General features: G+C 42.4%; 1 protein-coding gene across 3 annotated transcripts; it reads right to left on the bottom strand.

Annotated features, from left to right (window-relative positions):
* Positions 1 to 976: 976 nt before the first annotated feature.
* On the bottom strand, positions 977 to 20,302 carry gnb3b (guanine nucleotide binding protein (G protein), beta polypeptide 3b). 3 transcript variants are annotated; one of them, XM_034161368.1, is made up of 9 exons: positions 20,105 to 20,302; positions 17,231 to 17,341; positions 11,668 to 11,813; positions 11,163 to 11,226; positions 10,715 to 10,871; positions 5,864 to 5,930; positions 4,962 to 5,163; positions 2,403 to 2,619; positions 977 to 1,136 (listed from the first exon to the last, which is right to left on the bottom strand). In XM_034161368.1, exons 2-9 carry the CDS (start codon positions 17,297 to 17,299, stop codon positions 1,030 to 1,032), a joined length of 1,029 nt encoding a protein of 342 aa, XP_034017259.1. In that variant the 5' UTR covers positions 17,300 to 17,341; positions 20,105 to 20,302; the 3' UTR covers positions 977 to 1,029. The 3 variants fall into 3 exon arrangements, with proteins under 3 accessions (XP_034017259.1, XP_034017261.1, XP_034017260.1); XM_034161370.1 differs by having other exon boundaries at positions 17,231 to 17,334; XM_034161369.1 differs by lacking the exon at positions 20,105 to 20,302 and having other exon boundaries at positions 17,231 to 17,373.
* Between the last annotated feature and the right edge of the window lie 533 nt (positions 20,303 to 20,835).

The raw sequence follows: 20,835 nt of genomic DNA, 5'->3' as shown, positions 1-20,835 counted from the left end.
GTGGAGGCAGGGCGGACCGTTCGGTCTGCAACACCGGCCCTCACAGCCTGAACATCAGACCAGACCACCGGGAATTGTCCCGGTCCTCCCGATTAGCCACTTCATGTACATTTTGAAGGTTGATAGCATCAACTTTGACTTGAGGCAGAATGTTTCCCTGCTGAATGATGAATCACTGACATTAATACATATAAGCTCACAGAGTCTGTCATGGTGTTAATGCACAACTCTATGTTTATTAGAAACATTTTCAACAAACATTTTGTTATTTTTAGAGATTTACTGCATGTCTGTAAAAGTGCTAAGACATGCAGCCAGGGGTGAAAAAAAAACTAAAAACAAACAAACAAAAAAAACGTCTGTACACTGTTTCATGGGTTAGACTTGACATTTAAACCTTGATATGACCTTTATTTGTCTGGGTACATCGCTGGTTTTGCACTGTGAAAAGGGAAACAGTGGCCATCTTAGATCTGCTGGCTGTTAGCAGGGAGCCAAGATGGCCGCTCTGCTGCTGCTTTTCTCCGGAGAATGTCTGGAAATAAAAATGAGGGCAAATAAAATAAAATGAAATAAACCTCTCCATCCTGTCAATCTGTAAAATACAAAGACATTTATAGTTCTATGTAAGTGCTACATAAAAATAAATGTATATTCCTACATTTTTGCTCAATAGTTTTAATGTTCCCACTTTATTTCTTTGTATTGCCAAGAATCTAAGTGCATATTTGACCAAAAAAAAGCTCCTTATGTGTTGTGTGTGTCTCTTTCTGTGCGTGGGTGTGTGTTAGACTGTCATAAATACAGCAGATGCACTGTTTTTGTATAAAGTGACTCCGTCAAAGCCTCTGTTTCACTTAAGTAACTGAAGAAGAGCGAGAAAGGTTCGTGAGAAGAAGATAGCAGTTTGCTAAATCATCCACCAGATATTTCCTACATCTTATTGGCTTCCTATCTCATTTTCCTTTGCACCCGCCACCTCTTCTTCTGACTTCCTCTTATCCAGGTGGTCTTCTGCACCTGGGTGGCTCAGTTCCACAGTTTCAGGAAGCTGTCCCAGGATCCTGTGCAGACTCCCATCCCATCATTGGGAACACCGGTGCAGCTAACCCTGTTGTCATGTCCAGAGAGGACACCTGGAGGAAACAAGCACATATTTTAAGTTTAGTTCACTTATCCATTCATTTTTTTTTTTGCCATTTATCCGGGTCCAGGTCACGGTGGCAGTACACTAAGCAGCTCATTCTGCACTTGCCCATCTTTGGCCAAGTCCTCTAACTCTTCTTGGTGTTCTCAGGCCAGCTGGGATATATAATCCCTCCAGTGTGTCCTGGGCCTTGTCCCAGTTGGATGTGCCTGGAAGACCTCCCTAGGGAGATAACCAGGGGGCATCCTTACCTGATGTTTGAACCACCTTGGCTTCAATGAGAAGAAGCAGCAGCTTGACTCAGAGGTCCTCCCAGATATTTGAGCATCTCACCTGGTCCCTGAATGTAAGCCAAGATACCCAACGAATCTAATTTCTGCCACCTGTATCTGCAAGCTTGCTCTTTTGATCATTACCCAAAACTCCAAAACCATAGGTGATGATAGGAACATAAATTGAGAGGCCTGCCTTCTGGTCCAGCTCCTTCTTCAGCACAATGATCCGGCACAGCATCCGCAAAATACCAGACAATGCTCCAATCTGTCTGTCAATCTCACGCTCCAACTTACAACCACTCATGAACAAGATACGGAACTCCTCCACTTGTGTCAAAAGCTCACAACTGACCCACAGGGGACAGTTCACCTTTTTCCAAGAGAGGACAATGGTCTCAAATGAGTTGCTGATTTTCATCCCAGTCTCTGCACACTCAGCCTCAGACCTGCTCAGTGCACACCAGAGGTCACTGCCTCATGAAGCCAACAGAGCCACATCATCAGCAAAAAGCAGAGATATAATTCTGAGGTCACCAAACTGGACACCCTCTGGTCCCTGAGTGCGCCTTCAAATCCTGTCCATCAACATCATGAACAGGACCGGTGAAAGGTCCAATACCCTTAGTCCAAAAGGTATAAAACACTAACAGCTAACCTTAGTCCAATAGGTATAACATGGCATAACATTATATAACATATAAACCTACCATCCCAGGTTCTCACGACCAGGCACCTAAGTGGCTCTACTCTTCTTTTTTTTAGATATTTAGATATACTTTAGTATACATTAGTAGAGTTCTACCCTAGATTTGGAATGAATACCTTACTGAATTTTCATGGTGTTGGAAATGCAAACACGGCTCATATTTTGGAGACTGGGTCACGCATTGCAGATGTCCTGGCACAACAATGCTTCCACAGTTAGTGCCCCCAACAGGACACTGGGAATGCCAAGTAATCAAACAGTTATTGTTACTCACCAACTTTGTCCCCCTTCAGTGAGTCCCACATGTGGCAGTTGAAGTCGTCGTAGCCAGCAAAAATAATTCGGCCCGACATAGACAGAGCCACAGATGTGACGCCAGCATTCAGGCTGGCGTCCTGGTAGTTGATCACCTCCTGATCAGAGCGCAGGTCGTACATCTTGCATGTGCAGTCGTCTGAGCCAGTGATGATACAGTTTGCATTCGGGAAGAACTGCGGCAAAAGAAAATAAAGTGAGTAAGAATTCACTAATTTTAGAAGGTAAACAGAGGCCACACAGTGTAAACAAACAAACAAAAACAACCCCCTCCCCTCCAAAAAACCCAGCGTCATGAATATGTTTGTCTGACAAGCATCAGCGGTCCACTGCAGGCTTCCTCTACCAGGGGCCAAGCTGTAATTACATATCCCAACACTTGGTGGTGTTGTAGTTCTGGGTTTTTAACTGGCAGTTTATCTGAATGAGGTACTGTGATCACAGTCAATAAAATGGTGCAAATATTGAATCAGAAATCTTTAAATGAAGGTCTGGGTGTAAAGTGCATCCACAGAGTATTCACAGCGCTTCACTTTTTCCACATTTTGTTATGTTACAGTCTTAGTCCAAAATGGTTGAAATGCATTTTTTTCCCTCAAAATTCTACTCACAACACCCCATAATGACAACATGAAAAACTTTTTTTTTAATTTTTGCAAATTTATTAAAAATAAAAACGTAAGTACATAAGTATTCACACCCTTTGCTCAATACTTTGTTGATGCAGCGATTACAGCCTCAAGTCTCTCAAGCTTGGTACACCTATCTTTGGGCAGTTTTGTCCATTCTTCTTTGCAGCACCTCTCAAGCTCCATCAGGTTGGATGGGGAGCGTCAGTGCACAGCCATTTTCAGATTCAGGTCTGGGTTCTGGTTGTACCACTCAAGGACATTCATAGAGTTGTCCTGAAGACACTCCTTTGATATCTTGGCTGTGTGCTTAGGGTCACTGTCCTGCTGAAAGATGAACCATCGCCCCAGTCTGAGGTCAAGAGTAGTCACGGTAGGTTTTCATCCAGGATGTCTCTGTCCATTGCTGCATTCATCTTCCCCTCAATCCTGACTAGTCTCCCAGTTCCTGCTGCTGAAAATCATCCCCACAGCATGATGCTGCCACCACCATGCTTCACTGTAGGGATGGTGCCTGGTTTCCTCCAAACATGACACCTGGCATTCACACCAGAGAGTTCAAGCTCTGTCTCATCAGACCAAAGAATTTTGTTTTCATGGTCTGAGAGTCCTTCAGGTGCCTTTAGGCAAACTCCAGGCGAGCTGCCAGGTGCCTTTTATGAAGGCCTGATTGGTGGATTGCTGCATAGATATTTGTCCTTCAGGAAGATTCTCCTCTTTCCACAGAGGAATGCTGGAGTTCTGATGGAGTGACCATCAGGTTCTTGGTCACCTCCATGAGTAAGGCCCCTTTCCCCTGATCGCTGAGTGTAGACGGGCGGACAGCTATAGGAAGAGCCCTAGTGGATCTGAACTTCTTCCATTTATGGATGATGGAGGCCTCTGTGCTCATTGGGACCTTCAAAGCAGCAGAAATGATCCTGTACCCTTCCCCAGATTTGTGGCTCAAGACAATCTGGTACAGATAATTCCTTTGACTTTATGCTTGGTTTGTGCTCTGACATGCACTGTCAACTGTGGGACCTTATATGTGGACAGGTGTGTGCCTTTCCAAATCATGTCCAATTATCTGAATTTACCCCAGGTGGACTCCAATTAAGCTGTAGAAACATCTCAAGGATGATCAGTGGAAACAGGATGCAGCTGTGCTTAGTTTAAAGCTTCATTGGCAAAGGCTGTGAAAATGTTTGTACATGTGATTTCTTAGTTTTTTGATTTTTAATAAATTTGCAAAAATCTAAAAAAAACAAACAAACCCTTTTTCACATTGTCATTATGGGGTATTGTGTGTAGAATTTTGAGGAAAAAAAAATAATTTCATCCATTTTGGAATAAGGCTGTAACGTAACAAAATGCTGAAAAAGTGCAGGGCTATGAATATTTTCTGGTTGCACTGTAAGTCTTGCAGATTTTTTTTTTTTAAATAAAATGAATTTCTTGTTGTACTGTAGCAAAGCTGAAGCCTCAGAAGTCTTGAAGCTGGATATTGACACGTACATGTCTGCAAAACTGAATTCCATTTTGGATTTCCACAAAAATAAGTTTTACGTTTCAGAGTGATGAGAAATGTCTGCAGTGTTATCACTCAAAACAAAAAGATGGTGTGCAGTTTGCTGTATGGACTTCCAGCAGGTTTCTTGCTACAATGTTGTATTTTAGCCTGTATTTTCTTTAAACCAGCATGAACTGGGTTGGACAATCATTCAATTCTGCATCAGAATTTTTTTGTGTTTCCAAGAAACACCTCATGTCTGCGTTTGTTGTTTTAAATGAAAAGAAGCTGCTGTTTGACACGCCCCCTGTCCTCACAATGTGGGCGTGTCACACGGAGCACAGCATAACCCGCCCCAGCAGCGTGGGGGTCATGTGACTGCTCGTGGTGTCCTCACAGCGATGGCGTTGATGTCGCTGGTGTGTCCAGAGAAGGTCTGCTTGCAGGTGCCATCCCTCAGGTCCCACAGCTTGGCCAGAGAGTCGCAGGCTCCCGAGATGAAGGTGTTCATGTCGGGCGAAAGAGCCAGCGACATGCAGTCGCCAATGTGGTTTGTGAAGACCGTCTTCTGCTTCCCAGTCTCCAAGTCCCACAAACAGCTGGAGAGATGGAGGACAGCAGGAAGGGAGAAAAGGGGCAAATCAATTCCCTGGGCTTCCACACGATTTATGATACCAAATCTGAATTTTTAAAAATCCAGGATTCTTCATTAAAAAAATACAAAGATCTCCACAAGATACATTCATTAAAAATATCAATAAAATTATGCACAAATAGCAACACATTTTAATACAACAACTAACGCATCACTTTCACAGCCAGCTTCCTTTAAAAAAAACTCATGGGTCACTGTTTGGATAAATCAAAATTATTATGATTATAGATAATAGAATAGTGCAAACATCACTTTGTACCACTTTTAGGATATAATTTATGACAATTTCCATTTTCATGAACCATTTTACCAGTGAGGGCTGTACATAATTGTGCATAATTTTAATTACTTTGCTTAAATAAACATAAAAAATATTGTGACCTGAGGTGTCCAAGTTCCCATCATGCAATGTGACAGTGCTCCATTAGTAATAGCTGGTATATATCATTAGTTACGAGTGATGCATTGTGGCCCTTGCAGATGTCGCACCACAGCCAATCATATTTATTGTTGTGTTTTACATTAAAGCCTTGTTTGTATTATTTTATGTGCTCCACCATAGTTTTCCTGGAAATGTTTGGACGTTGTGCGACTTAGAGCTGGTAACACCATATAATAATCAAAACGGCTCATGGTGGACTCACCAGGTGGTGTCACCAGAAGCTGTGATGATCTCAGTGTCACTCAGGAAACGGCAGCAAGACAGGTAACCTGCATGAAGAGAGACAGAACCAATAGGTATTTGGAGATATCGTCCTTTTCCTGTTAGCACACAGGTCTAATGATGTTTTTTTTTTAGGACCTATCTAGTAAGCAAGTCCCTTCGGCTGCTCCTTGTTTTCATCTAAATGGTGAATTGGCACAAGTTTTACACCAGATGCCCTTCCAACTCCACATTACATGGAGAAATGTGGCAGGGGTGGGGTTTGAACCTGGAACCTTGAAACCAAGCGCACTAACCACTTGGCTACCACCCCTGCTCCGGCTAAGGCCTGTCTCCTATTGCCAGTTTTTTGGTGCCAATTTGTGTCCTGGGTCCGGTTTCATGAAGCAGTCTGATCTTGTTTAGTTGAATAAACTCACTTAGTTAACTAGTTTTTAGACGTTAGTTGTTGCACAAAGCGCTTAGTCGGCTGAAGTTTCACATTACCCAACTAAACTTTTTAGTCTGGTATAGAGGAGGCTAATCTTATTTTAGTCGATAAAACTTCAATGTCTTAGTTCAAAAAATGGCAGCTACCGTGTATGACCACTTGATTGAACATTCAAAAGCACCCCTACATCGCTTCCTCCAAAAGGAGAACTTCCTCTGCTTTTGGCCGTGGTTGCAGCAGACGACTGTCATGATGTGTTTGTGACAGTTCTCACATGAGCCACCGGGCGTCTCTGTTACGCTGAGCAGCGTTGTGTGCACAAAAAGGTTGACGAAAGTGTAGACGAAAAAACTGAAGAGTGAAGCACATTGTTCTGCAGTTTGTATGGGTCCGTAAATGTTAATAAAGCCAGTGAACAAAAAAAAAAAAAAAAATGCTGGATAGTTCATGACAACGACCAACCTGGAAGTAATAGTGGAGCACATAAGGGGAAAAATCTTTCAAATCTGGAAGCAAGCACCAAAATTTGCATGGGTATACTTCTGGGGCCAGTAATTTGAAAAACAACAACAACAAAAAAAAACGTTAGCCACTTGAAATTTCAAAATGGCCACCACTTTTCAAGATGGCCACCATGTCGGGTATACGACACATTTTTTGCTATATAATTGGAATCCCTGGACCAATTTGGATGATTTTAGTATCGAATCCTATGTTTTTGATCATGGGGAATTTGATTTCATAGCTCTAAATACATTTGAGGGCTTCATTGTGCCAATTTTAACCAAAAAAGCTGAAAAAATACAGACAAACCACAGAATAATTTCAATAAAACATTTATTATGTAACGTATGCCAATACAAAAAGTATGTTCACATTTAGTATGAACAATGAGGAATGTTTGGATATTAAATTCTAATTGAGAAACATGACAAGAAAGGATAATGTCCATAGCACATGTTCAATGCAAGGTGCATTCAGTAAGTTGAGACTTTTTTCTTAAAGACACTTTTCCCAGGACAAGCACAAAACTTCAGCTGCAATTAACTTGTTGCATCATTCCAACAATTTCTGGAGGTCCTCATGTATGAACATGTCGATGACCCTCACCGCATCTCTCTCTCTCTTTTATCCACTCATTGGTTTCAAAACTGCTTTTGAGGATTTCTTTAAGCTTGGGAAACAACCAAAAGTCACACAGAGCTAGGTTTTGACTGTAGAGAGGGTGCAGAACAGTCTTGATGCCAATCCCAGTCAAATATTTAGAAACATGGATGGAATTATGGACTGGGGCATTGTCATGGTGGAAATGCCACAGGTTGGATTTTGAAGAGTGCTGGCCATTCGTGATGAATTCTCTTTTGGAACTCCCTCAAGAACTCGCATTGTCCAGAGGGAAACCATTCGAATCAAATGCCTCCACTGGAACCAATAAAGACAGCTATGATGAGCATAGTTTAGTAGGATCCAATTAACATCCATGTATAGCCATATCTTTCACCTTATATTGACAAAAAATGGAATGGCATCTCATTATACATCTGTTAATAACATATCTAAATTACCATAGTATGGGATGATTATAACTTCTCCTGTGGGAAAAAAGTATCAAACCTTATTGAATACACCTAGTATATGTGCTAATGCAAGTCTACTTGGAACTCTCGGAATTACTGGAACTCTTACACATCACATCTACAACTGCACAGTCCAGTACAGGTCAGACCAAAGCGGTAGCATTTGCATCACCTAAGGCATTCTGATTTGCATCCACACTTGGTCAGTTGCTGACAGCTCTCTGCAATAGGTGGAAGCTCAGTCCAGAAGATCTGCCAGAGATCAGCTTCCTTAGTCCAGCCCCAGTCGGCAGGACTCTGTGTTTCTGGCTAGCATACCAATGACTGACCCCATCTGCAGCCTGCCTGGTAGGCAGCGCGCTTCACATGCTGCAGTAGAGCTGCTCGAGTAGGAGGAATTGCCTTATATGGTCTCTGCTTCCGAGCAAACGTGTCTAACCTAGCATCATCTACACCATCAGCTGTACTGGATCTGTCATACATCATGACCACAAACCTGTCCAAGGTCTTGAGGTCAGCATCTTCTACTGCTAGTGGGTACTGGCTGAGTTTCCTCAAGACATCAGAAGCCTCGTCACACACACCCTAGGTTTGCCAAGCAGTCTTCTTCCCCTTCCTACGGAATGCCGAGACAACATCGCAGCCAGTGAAGGCATGGAAGAAGAGAATTCCTTTGGTCTTCTCCTGTGCAAGGGAGTGGCAGAGGTCATGTACTGGAATCCACCTAGTTTTCTGTCCTTGGCCAAAGGCAATCCACAGCTGCTGAAGACCAATCTCCTGGCGGGTTAGCAGAATACTCACTGCTATCACCAGAACATCTGTGTCACTGGCTTTGACCATGAGGACTTTGCTGCCTTCTACTGCTGCGTGCTTGGCATGCACAAATATCCGGGTGTCGGCTTCTTCATGGCTACATGGAGCCATCTCAGCCAGGTTGATGGGGTGGTTGCTGACAGCATCTTCTTCTTTGGTCACAATGACCAGGTTTGGAGCTGCCATCTGTGCAATCTTGTCAGCCAGGAAGTTGAACAACTCGGTTTTGTTGTCAGTGTCTCGGAGGAAGTTCTGCCAGTTTGAGGGGACTTGGCCATTCTCTGTCACCCTGCATCTGACTCCCCGTCCTCGCTTTGACCTAGCTTCAGCTTTCAGACTCGATAGCTGGTACACATCAAACACAATGTCTGTCCTGCTGTACTTGGTCAAGTAGCTTTGTATGGTTGGAAGAACATCAAGTACTGCATACTGCTCAAAAGTCTTTGAGGTCCTTGGTGGCAGACTATACACTAGTGCTGAACCACTGATGATGATGGTGTCAGCCTTTGGTTCTGTATCGGGGATGGTAACATGGGTCTCAAGAATAGTAGTAAGCTGGGATTTCTGACAGGTGTGAAGCTTTCCACCATCACTTAGAGCAGCAGGGAATGCCTGGTTCTCATGCTGAAAGAAGGCATTAAGGTCACATTCTCGGCTCTGGCAGGAGATGAAGAGCTTTGAAAAGAGCTGGCAGTCCTCCTTCAATGCCTTTTCCTTTGATGCACCAACTGAGGATGGTTCCTGTCTGAAAAAGTCTATCTTGTTCTTTTTGATTGGCTCATAGAATGTGGACTCTCCCCCCTCTAGTCTGTTCATGAACTGCTGGAAACACGCCCTGCCCTTCTCATGGTGTTTGGCAACCAGTTCAGCTGCAGTGTGATGGGCAATGTCCTTTGTGACCAATGAAAGCAGGTCCCGGCTTGTTTCTTGGAATGGATTGCCCATATCTTTCATGGTTTCTGAGAGTATGTCAATCTTCTCCAGGAAGACCCGTTGAGCTCGTTCTGTCTGCTCATGATGGCTGGTATGTTGAGTAACCTCTTTGGTTCCAGATGCTGCCTCATACTGCTCAACCAAGTGACTGAGTTCAGGACCAGCTACCATCCATCTCAGTGCGCGAGCCAACGCGGTGTCCCGGGGTGTGGCCGCTGCTATGCACAAGCAGTTTCTTGGAGCCATAGGTGAGAATTGGGTAAGTAGTGAGGACCAGTGCCAGAGTCCATCCAGAGGATGTGGCTGACTGCTGAAACAAAGGTACTACCGCTACTACTACACCCCTACACCCCTACTACTGCTACTACCTACATGGATTTCAGCTGACCTAGACCTCTATTTTGTAAAGTATTTTTATTATATCTAGGGGATATGATAGAAGGAAGCTTCTGAGTTATTCCAGAGTTCTAAATTCAGCTTCTACATGGTCCAAATATATAATTCAACACCAAGATCAATACTGTAGGGCAAATATCAGCAATGATATCACTACAAAGGGATTTTTGGAAGAGAGATGGTGGCCATCTTGAAAAATGGCCGCTGACGTCACCACTCGCTCTGTTCACTTCTTGTTTATCCACTTGACAAGCTGCATGTAGTGTTGGAGATTAGATCGCGCCACATAGCACGACATTTGCGTGTGAAAGATTTTTGGAACATTTCAAAATTCTCTGTGCGCAATAGCACACACCGGCGCCCCTCTGGTGTCCTGTCTGCATCAATCTCAATTTATGACCGCTTACAAGTGAGCAAATTACAAATTGCTGAATACGCCTGAGTATGATTGAGTCCTTCTACATGCAGCACAAATTACATCTGACTATTCACTGTTTTGGATCAAGATGGGTCCTGACATGACACATTTTTGAAACATGATCAAAAATTTTCTGATGGTCAGCAGTGTGGACCTAGCATCAGGCTGCGATTGGGTATCTAATTATTTTTTGTATCAAAAATGTAGCCAGTCAGGCATCACAGTTCAGCAACAGGATAGTGTCCACCCTAAGACGAGTGTCACCTGTGTGAGCGTCCAGCTCCCTCAGGGTTTTGGGACTGGCAGCCTTGATGTTGTAGACTGTGCAGATGTTGTCCAGACCACCGCTGGCCACCAGGTTCCCAGAGGGTGCGAAGGCGACGCTCATCACCCAGGCTGACTTCAGCGGCACAGCAACCAACTGCAGTGTAAAGGATTCAGGATATTATTCAGATTATTTTTAAACTGCATCAAATAAAGTGACAAAAAGTACAATCAAAGGACTTTGATTTATAACAGAGTTCAGGTGAAAGTCAGAGTTGGTGTCCATTTAACCGTGTGGGTTTGAGGCCATATCAGTTCATTTAAAAACAAATTGATATCATTTTATTCATATTTGTTACTTCGGTTTCACTCTGAACACAGATTTACTGCTCTTATTGGAATGACAATAAATCAATAAGATGTATTTTGGACGTAGACGGCATCTCACTTTGTTTCCCGTGAAACAGTCCCAGATGAGAAGTTTGCCGTCCTGTGATGCGCTGACCATCTGCCTGTGAGAAAGAACCACAAAGTCACCGTGCATGACGGTGAGAGAGAAAGAGAGAGAGAGAGAGAGAGAGAGAGAGAGAGAGAGAGAGAGAGAGAGAGAGAGAGAGCACGAGACAGGCAGGCAGGCACACACACACACACACACACACACACACACACACACACACACACACACACACACACACACACACACTTAGACAGACAGACAGGCATAGTGAGACAGGCAGACACAGAGAGAGACAAGCAGACAGAGAGAGCGAGAGACAAGTAGACAGACAAACAGGCACAGAGAGACAGGCAGACAGAGAGAGCGAGAGACAAGTAGACAGACAAACAGGCACAGAGAGACAAGCAGACAGAGAGAGCGAGAGACAAGTAGACAGACAAACAGGCACAGAGAGACAGGCAGACACAGAGGAGGCATTCACATGACCTTTTCTCACCTGGAGTCAGCTGACCAGTGCATGGCGTAGATTTTGGCCAGGTGACCTTTGAGCGTCTTTCTCAGCTTCAACTGGACACGGCCTACTGAGGCCACGCTCCCTGCCGCTGCAGACATGCTGCTGTCATTGACAGCCTTGCGAGCTGCCTATTGGCACCCAAAGGGAAAGACAGGTAGAGGGAAACCGTGAGGATGCAAACCCTACCTCCAACTCAATAACACGGATTAAACAGGGGATTTCACTCTGCTGGACATTTCTCCTGGTGAGTGTGTTACCATCACCAAACCATTTGTTATTATCATTTAATTTATTTTATTACTAGTACAGTGCCTGTAGGAATTCTGTATTCCAATAGAAAATTGGGAGCTTAAGTAGATTTTTCATGGATGGTCATATGTGGCTGTGTTTGAAGGTGGAATGTACAAAGAGGTGTACTTACTCTTACATAGTTTTAACAGACAAAGTGTATGTTTGTTAAGACATGGTGGACATTGAGATGATAAGCACTTTTTTGTCATTTGGGTTTATTTTGATTGATATGTTACATTATATTTTTATTTGAATATAGTATTTCATATTGTTTTCAAAAATCAGTTTTATTATTAATTATATTAAAGTAAAAGGATTCCTATTAAACAGGTTATTGGAAGAGAATCACAGAAAATTAAACAGAACATTGAGAATATTTAAAACAGCAAATCCTCACTACCCCACCTCCTGAATACAGTTTATTTAAACTTGAACTCACAGCAAATGTAAGATTTTATTCAGCTTATGTACTGACTGAAACTTTGCAGAAATTGTGGGAATTTTTTTGTTTTTAGCAAAAACGTATTTTAGCTAACGTCTCCTCAGTGTTGTCAAATTAAACTCAGTCGCAAGAAACACTAACAGGATGCCTTTCACAGCAAAAGTATTTGCTGGGATGCTGGCATTAAACATTTTATTGTGAAATGGTGCGAGCAACATGAACTATCTGATGTTGTTTAACTTTGCTACCAGTAACATCAGTGAGCCACAGTTGATAGAGGTGGGTGATACTGGGAATTTTGGTATTGATCCGATACCAAGTAAATACAGGCCCAGTATCCCCGATATCGATACCGATACTTTTTCATATTTAAGCTTCATAGATTCAAAGTTCGAATCCCACCCCTACCACATTTCTCCATGTAATGTGGAGTTGCGTCAGGAAGGGCATCCGGCGTAAAATTTGTGCCAATTCAACATGCAGATCCACCTTGGATTTGCTGTGGCGACCCCGAGTACAAAACAAGGGAGCAGCCGAAGGGACTTGCTAAGCTTCATAGATTCAAAGGATCCAAAAGACCTAGGATAGAATTTTGCCAAACATTGTACGTGACAACAAGATACTTTATTATCACAATCAACATTTTTGTTTAAAAAATATCACTCAACACAACTTAAAACAAAATCTCCTGAGGTAGAGGGCTGACAAACCACAATACAAGGGTACGCTGCTCCGTGTTGTGTGACACAGTGCAGCGCTGCTCTTACAGACAGAGAGCAGACTTTGATGAATCTGTGTGCGCAGCAGTCAGTGCGTGCGGGAGAGAAAAAAGCTTGAGTATTGATCTTTTTACATGAGGATTGTTCATTATCAATACCAGCATTGGTATCGATATTATCGATATTAGGATCGATCCGCCCACCTCTAACAGTTGATATTATTTGCAAACAAACATGCAAGAACACATTTAACTGACTGCTATTCTCAAAACTCATTCTCCTGCAGTCTATTTTCTCACTTTACCCTGACACTGAAGTTGCAGCTCTTAGTCAGAGTTAGCTTACACCACAGAGGGCGCCAAAGAGGCGCCATCTTGGAAGTACTAATGTTATGTTGTCAAAATAATGGTTTAATGTCAAAATAAAGGTTTTGAAAATCAATCCCCAAAATTTTCATAATAAAAGATGTACATCTTTTACCTGACAAACAGTCAGAGAGATATGCGAGCCACATACCCACACACAAACGTTTCTTGCTTTATATAGATAGATGTTATTATGGCTGACAACACGTTCATTTCCATTAATTAATTACAGCACCTATAGCGAGTTCTTCTTCCAGCTGCTCCTGTTAGGAGTTGCTACAGCAGATCAATCGCTTCCATCTCACCCTGTCCTCTGTATCTTCCTCTGTCTCACCAGCCATCTGCATGTCCTCCCTCCCCACATCCATAAACCTCCTCTTTGGTCTCCCTCTTCTCCTCCTGCCTGGTGGCTCCATCCTCAGCATCCTTGTCCCTATATACCCTGGGTCCCTCCTCTGCACATGTCCAAACCATCTCAATCTCTCCTCTGTGATTTTGTCCCCAAACCGTCCCACCTGAGTCGTCCCTCTGATATGTTCATTCTTAATCTTGTCCATTCTCGTCACTTCCAAAGAGAATTGCAACATTTTCAGCTCTGCCACATTCAGCTCTGCTTCCTGTCTTTTTGTTAGTACCACCGTCTCTAAACCGTACAACAACGCTGGTCTCACTACTGTCTTGTAAACTTTCTCCCTCACCCTTGTAGATATTCTTTGGTCACAAATCACTCCTGTCACCTTTCTCCACCCACTCTCTGGATTTCCCCCTTCCTGCACTCTCTTCTTCACCTCTCTACCACACTCTCCATTACTTTGGACAGTTGACCCCAAATATTTAAACTCATCTACTTTCACCACTTCTACTCCTTGTAACCGCACTATTCCACTGGGCTCCCTCTCATTCACACACAACTACTCAGTCTTGCTCCTACTGACTTTCATTCCCCTTCTCTCCAGAGCCTATCTCCACATTTCCAGGATAGACTCAACCTGCATTCTACTCTCACTATAGATCACAATGTCATCTGCAAACATCATAGCCCATGGCAGCCCAGTCTCACATTTTTTTTCATGCTCCTGTGACGAAATGAGTCAAATTTTCATGACGTTTTTTAAAACTTACTATTACTAACCCTACTCCTACCCCCAACCCTAACCTTAACCATAACCTAATCTTACTCTTTCTACCCATCCTAACCATAACCACCCCGACCCCCCCGCTTGACTTTTAATTTCGTGCAGCCATCACGGAATGAATTAGAATGAATTCATGCTGCCGTGATGAAAATGAGGCGCTTTGTGTCACAATATCACGAACCAATAGATTAATGTATATTTCGTGCTGCTGAATCACGACTTGCCATGAGACTGGGTTGTCCATGGAGAGTCCTGTCTGATCACATCTGTCAACCTGTATGTCACCATTGCGAACAAGAAAGGACTCAGAGCTGATCCTTGGTGTAATCCCACCTCCACCATGAATGAGTCTGTCATTCCTACTGCTCATCTTACCGCTGTCACACTATTCTTGTACATGTCCCACACTACTCTTACATACTTCTCTGCCACTCCAGATTCCCTCCTACAATACCACAACTCCTCTCTTGGCACCCCCTTCTGGCCTTCTCTATACTTCTCCATCAGAATTCTCTGAGAAATCATTGCATCTGTTGTGCCTTTTTTCTGCATGAAACCATATTGCTGCTCACAGATCTACACCTGTTTTCTAAGCCTAGTTTCTACTACTCTTTCCCGTAACTTCATGGTGTAGTTGATCAACTTTATGCCTCTGTAGTTAAAAGTAGGAGGAACAGCACACTTTGTCTCTTGGTAAACGGCTGCGTCATCAATCTTTCTAATGGTTTAGAAGAGTTATCAGCCATAATATGTTTATTACAGCTGTGACACCGCGTTCAGCTGCACGCGCTGGTCCGCCGCTCAGAGGTGCGCTGACCAGCAGCGCAGCCATCTGAACGGCCGGTTACAGCCATGATAACATCATATTAAAGGTACATCTTCTAAATCATGAGGTGGACTGACAATATATCTGTCATATGATGTGTATTACAGTTCTGACAGGCTGTTCACGCTGATACACAGCTGCAAGACGGACTGACCTGCAGCCACACACGGTGCTTTCAGTTTGATTGCGCAATGTTCACATCTACTTCACAAAATGAATGCGTGTCAGTCCAGGACATGCCGGTAGGATTAGATGTGCCTGATAATGGCAAATTTACCTCAAACGCGATCAGACTGTTTTGAATGCTGTTTTTATGCCATGAGAATATTTAGAATGCAGTCAGATTGCAGTTGGATTCCACCTCGACTGCCGTACAATATTCTTCCACCTCAGCTCTACCTTGACTGTTTTGACGGTCGGCCACATGAATTTTCCCGACTGTTTAGAATGCACACAGTATGCTGTCAGAGGGTTTCCATTGCACCTTGACTTTGCCCGAATGGATGTCGAATTTTCATTCAGGCGGCATTTGGGCTCATTCAGCCTCAAGTGTGACAGAAGTATTATACCCCATCACACATATGCCGATTGTGGCCAAATTGCGTCAGAATGACACATTTGGCCACAATTAGGAAATATTGAGGTGCAGTCTGAAGACCTATGGACAGGTGTCTGTGAGCATGTACATATTTGGTCCCATTCGCTCAGCTGTCCCGAGTGTGTTGCACATGTTCAAAACACTCTTGGTGCCATTGAGATGGGAGGCACATCTGACGGCGGTCTATGTGCAGTTTTTGCGTCATCTAATCGCCCTCTACATATTCTGACGGCATCAAAACAGCATCTGAAATAATCTGATGGTGGCTGATTGAGCTCTGAGATCAATCGGTCACAGCAAAGCCTGCCAGCATGTTGTGGGATGTCGACCTCCACTGGACCCCGGCCTAGGAGGGCAAAGGAAATGGTCATATGCAGTAACATGTATGTGGCACACATTCATCATGTACAGTGGGTGTGATCAGCGTGCAATCAAACCAAGGGGAGGTGATGGTCTAGTGGTTAAGCGCTGGGCTTGAGACCAGAGGATCCTCGGTTCAAATCTCAGCCTGACCGGAAAATCACTAAGGGCCCTTGGGCAAGGTCCTTAATCCTCTAGTTACTCCTGTTGTGTAGTAAGTCCGTGGTGTGAGGCTTAATGCGTCATTGTGCTCCCTCCCACTCCAGTCCCGTGTTTGCCATCCAGGGGTTTGGACATCGGGTAGTCTTCAGCGCCATTTATGGCCGTCTGACAGCAGTCTGTGTCATCTACCTGTTGTCTACATAGGCTTTGGATGCCATTGTGCAGGTGTGGACGAGGAAATCTGGCTGCATTCTGACACTGCTGACCACGCCCCTTTTCCTCCCGACTGCGTCCGATTATGGTAATATTTGCTGTTTTGGCCTGGTTCCTGCACATTCTTGCTATGTGTGACGGGGGCTTTAGCTTTTGACACTTCTCTTCTCTCACGCCACATCTGCTTATACTCCTGTCCACTTTCTTCATCTCTGACTGTCCCAATTATTTTGCCAAAACCTCTCTTCTTTAAAATTCTAGATAAAGATGATGATAATATTTGGACTTGACCTGTCTGGGTTTTGAGATCAGTACAGAACTTGTGATGATCTTGAGAAAGGATAATAAGCCAAATCCTTTTATTTGCTGTTTGTTTTCATGAATTTTCCTCACGTTCTGCAGGAAGTTGGTGTTTTTTGCAAGCGATGCTCACCTCAATCTTTGTACGGAGCTCATCACACTCCTTTTTCAGCGCATCTATTTCAGCTTTCTCAGCTGCCATGGCAACAGATGCTCAGCAATGAAGGAAAACTGCAGCTGTGAGCTAAGAAAAAAAAACAAAACCCAGAAACAAAAATGATTGTTAAAAGGAAGCTTAACAGCTGCACAATCACTTGTGTACAGAATAAAAATTGTGATGTGTATTGAAAAAAATTCAGTCATACATATCGCACTCATATTTTTTCATTTATTTTTGATATGTTCCATTTTTCAACAAATAGACCAACAAATCATTTTTTGTGCTATGATCAAAACATGACACCAGAAAATCTAAAAAAAAAATTATAAAAATGTGAAATTTAAAACAAAAATATTTTTTAAACAAAATCAAAAAGTGTATTTCACAGAAGAGGCGGAGCTAGGGGTACGTGAAGTGGGAGGTGGCTAATGTCGGGGTCATTTCAGGAGTTTTAAAAACTATTAAGAAGTCTTAAAGGAAGCTTTTTCCAATCTCTTGTCATCCAATTAGGACAGCTCTTCGTCAGTGAGAGGGGAGGAAGTGCGAGCGACGCCGGGGGACAGTCACCGCTTCAGATTAGATTTTTTTTAAACTTTTTATTCCACTCTCAGTTGTGCACATCGTTAGTTCTGGCTTTCAGTGTTCCCAGGGCAGGTGTGAGATCAGGTACTGTTTTAAAATCTGGGTTGCACCTGATCAGGTTCAAATCCATGGATCATCACATCTACTGGAATGGATCAATAATCAATAGAAGCCGTGTGTTGTTTCAAACCTGAAAATCTCATTGCAAGAAGTGGATGGAATTCAAAGCAAACTTCATAACAAAAACATCTCATCAATGTTGAGGAATAAGTGATTTCATATCAATACTGATCATTTCCTTAAAGTTTGATCCCTGTTTTGGTTTTAATGTAATTCTTTGTTAAATTTTATCACCACAAACGTGTCCTGTTCTGTCATTAAGTGATTATTGAAGATTTCGGAAGAAACAAATATCAGTTTGTGAGATCAGATGAACTACTGCAGTTGACTGTTTCGATGGTAGAAAACAAACAAACAAATAAAAGAAAATTGTGTGCAATAAATGAGCAATTCTACGGTGACAGAATTAGAGTAACAGCAAAATCTGGCCATATTTTATCTTCCCATTATAGATGTGCTAAATTTTATAATTTTGTTACCATAGAATTACTCAAATTCTGTTGCATGTGAAGTCAGACTTTCGACAGTTGGCACAGTTTTGCGTATTGATCAGCCCTACGTATTATTATTAATGCACGGAAAAGGGAAGACACAATCTAAAAATGGATCCCTATGATGGAAAATCTTGCCAAGGGCCAGTCCTCAAAAGATTTAATCTGGATGAATTTGGGAATCCCATTTTTTCAGTATCTAGGATCACGGAATCCATCTTAAGTTTTCCCCCTTTCTTTAAAGCAACATTGGATTGGATTACTCTGATCCAGACAGACTTTCAGGATTATCAAGTCTGGATAGTTCTCTAAATGGGAGTAAATATATGATACATGATACCACCCACTCCCCCAAAAAAACATAAATCTATATGTTGTTCACAAATTTGTTCATTATTTGTACATGTGTTTTAATCATAAAAATGATACGTTTAAAATGTATATTCAGAATTCTTCATTTATGAAGACAGGAGCATTTTGTAAGACATAGATCTCTGTGCAAAATTTATTTTTGACAGTGTGACTGTAATAATTATTATAATTAAAGTTACATTTTTCTAACTTTTGTTTAATATTGAAAATTATTTGGGGATTATTTTATGTTTACTATTTTTCCACTTAAATGTACAAAGAGGTATATTATTGCACTGGTGAAATAATACAACATTTGTGTCATTATTATTTCACCACCAGTTTTACATTAGTTTTATTATATTTTGCTGGATCAGAATAATTAATCTTTTTTTGGATCATATCCCGATCCTACTTAAAGGTTTTGAGCAACACAAATTGAAGTGTTGATCCAGTGTCGCAGACTGAACGGTCCGCCCCTAAAAATCGGTCCGCCTTTTGCATCTGCACATGCGTCATTTCAGACCACAGCAGCACGTCTGAGGCGAACTCTCTTCACTCAAAGCAATCAAACAAATTAATGGGATTATTAATCATCAGATGATAAAGGTAAAACCTCTTAAATCATTCTAATTTTTTTAGGGGGACTATTCGGTCTGCGACACCGGATCAAAACCAAGATTATCTTACATGATCAGATTCGATTACAGAATCTCTTTTTATTTTTTCAGCAACCTGGTCTCAAGATTTGATCCAATCCGAACCACCTTTCTCCAGATTAAATTTTTTGAAGAACTGCCCCCTACAATATGAAGACATCTCAAAGACCAAAGTTGTTTTCGACTTAAATATTTTGGGGCACAGACCCTGAATGAGCTCAGATCGAGGCTTTTCAGACCCGGTTGGATAAAGCGAGCAGGGTGAGTTCAGGCCGTTGAGCTCCGGCTGCAGATTACAGGTCACACCTGCAATCTGCTTTGGAAGTGTCACCACAATCCACAGATCACCTTCAAAGGGTTTAAGGAATCATTCCATCGGATCCATCGGCTGTATTTTAAACATGCAACAGGTGCTGAAGCTTTTATTACAGTTTATTTTAATCAAACAACTTCAACTTTGGAGCTCCTCCGAAAGTCCTACAAAACTGCAAAGTCCTCCTGCTTCCTGAGGAATTTATGTGCAGATGAATCATTATCATCTTATCCTGTTAAAACCAAAAAACTTCTTCTTAAGGTGTCACTAATGATCAGGTCAGAGTCCAAAAACCAACAGCAACTATAGAAACATGGAAGCAGATATTTACCTTTCCACACACACTGTGCTCGCGTTTAGTTTCTTCTTCTTCTTCTTCTTTTGCACAGGCACAGATCCTGTTCCGGAACCCCTTGAGCTCCTATCCCAGAATGCAGCTTTGCTCACTGGTTCCTCCGGTGCTCTGAGGCTGCTGGAACCTCCAGGAAAACAGTCTGTCTTTCTTTTTTCTGTCCCTCTTCCTCCACAGTGAAGAACATATGAGGATTGGAAGGGATGAAGGAGATCAGAAACGAAGGGATAAAGCTCAAAGATGGAAATAGAGAGGGGAAGCGAAAGACAACGGAGAGAGGGAGATGGGAAGATAAACTGATTGGATCAGTCTATGAGGTGAAAAGGCAGGAGCAAAGGTGAGGAAATGAAAGAAGAGGGGAGGAGAAAGGGAACAGGTGGAGGTGAAATGTGAGAAAATTGCAAACCACACCTGTTGCACAAAAATCTATTTGTAGCGTTCATCTTTGTATTTCTTTATTTAACCAGATTTAAAATCTCATTTCCAAGTGACATCTACAATGGCAGCACCAAAGACGCAGTGATTTAGTTACAGAAAGCAGTTCAAGCCACAATTAACAACACAGCAAAACAAAACCAAACAGAATAAAAACAGGAAAATAAAGAGCCAAAACCCCCCAAAAACAAATTAAAAGCATTTCCAGAAGAAAATAAAACACCAGACAGCAAATAACATATGAGAGTGAAAATACTAAAGGACAATTCTTCATT

Source organism: Thalassophryne amazonica, chromosome 20 (genome assembly GCF_902500255.1).
Source record: "Thalassophryne amazonica chromosome 20, fThaAma1.1, whole genome shotgun sequence".
Taxonomy (NCBI): domain Eukaryota; kingdom Metazoa; phylum Chordata; class Actinopteri; order Batrachoidiformes; family Batrachoididae; genus Thalassophryne; species Thalassophryne amazonica.
Note: the sequence above shows the minus strand (reverse complement) of the source record. Positions and strands in the feature narration are given on the sequence as shown.

Bases quoted from the DNA above. Each gene is read 5' to 3' on its own strand.
- gnb3b (XM_034161368.1), bottom strand. From the start codon at position 17,299: ATGGCAGCTGAGAAAGCTGAAATAGATGCGCTGAAAAAGGAGTGTGAT. The intron at 11,227-11,667 runs GTGAGAAAAGGT...TCTTTCTCACAG, and splicing joins CACTGGTCAGCTGACTCCAG to GCAGATGGTCAGCGCATCAC. The intron at 5,164-5,863 runs GTGAGTCCACCA...CCATCTCTCCAG, and splicing joins GCTTCTGGTGACACCACCTG to CTGTTTGTGGGACTTGGAGA.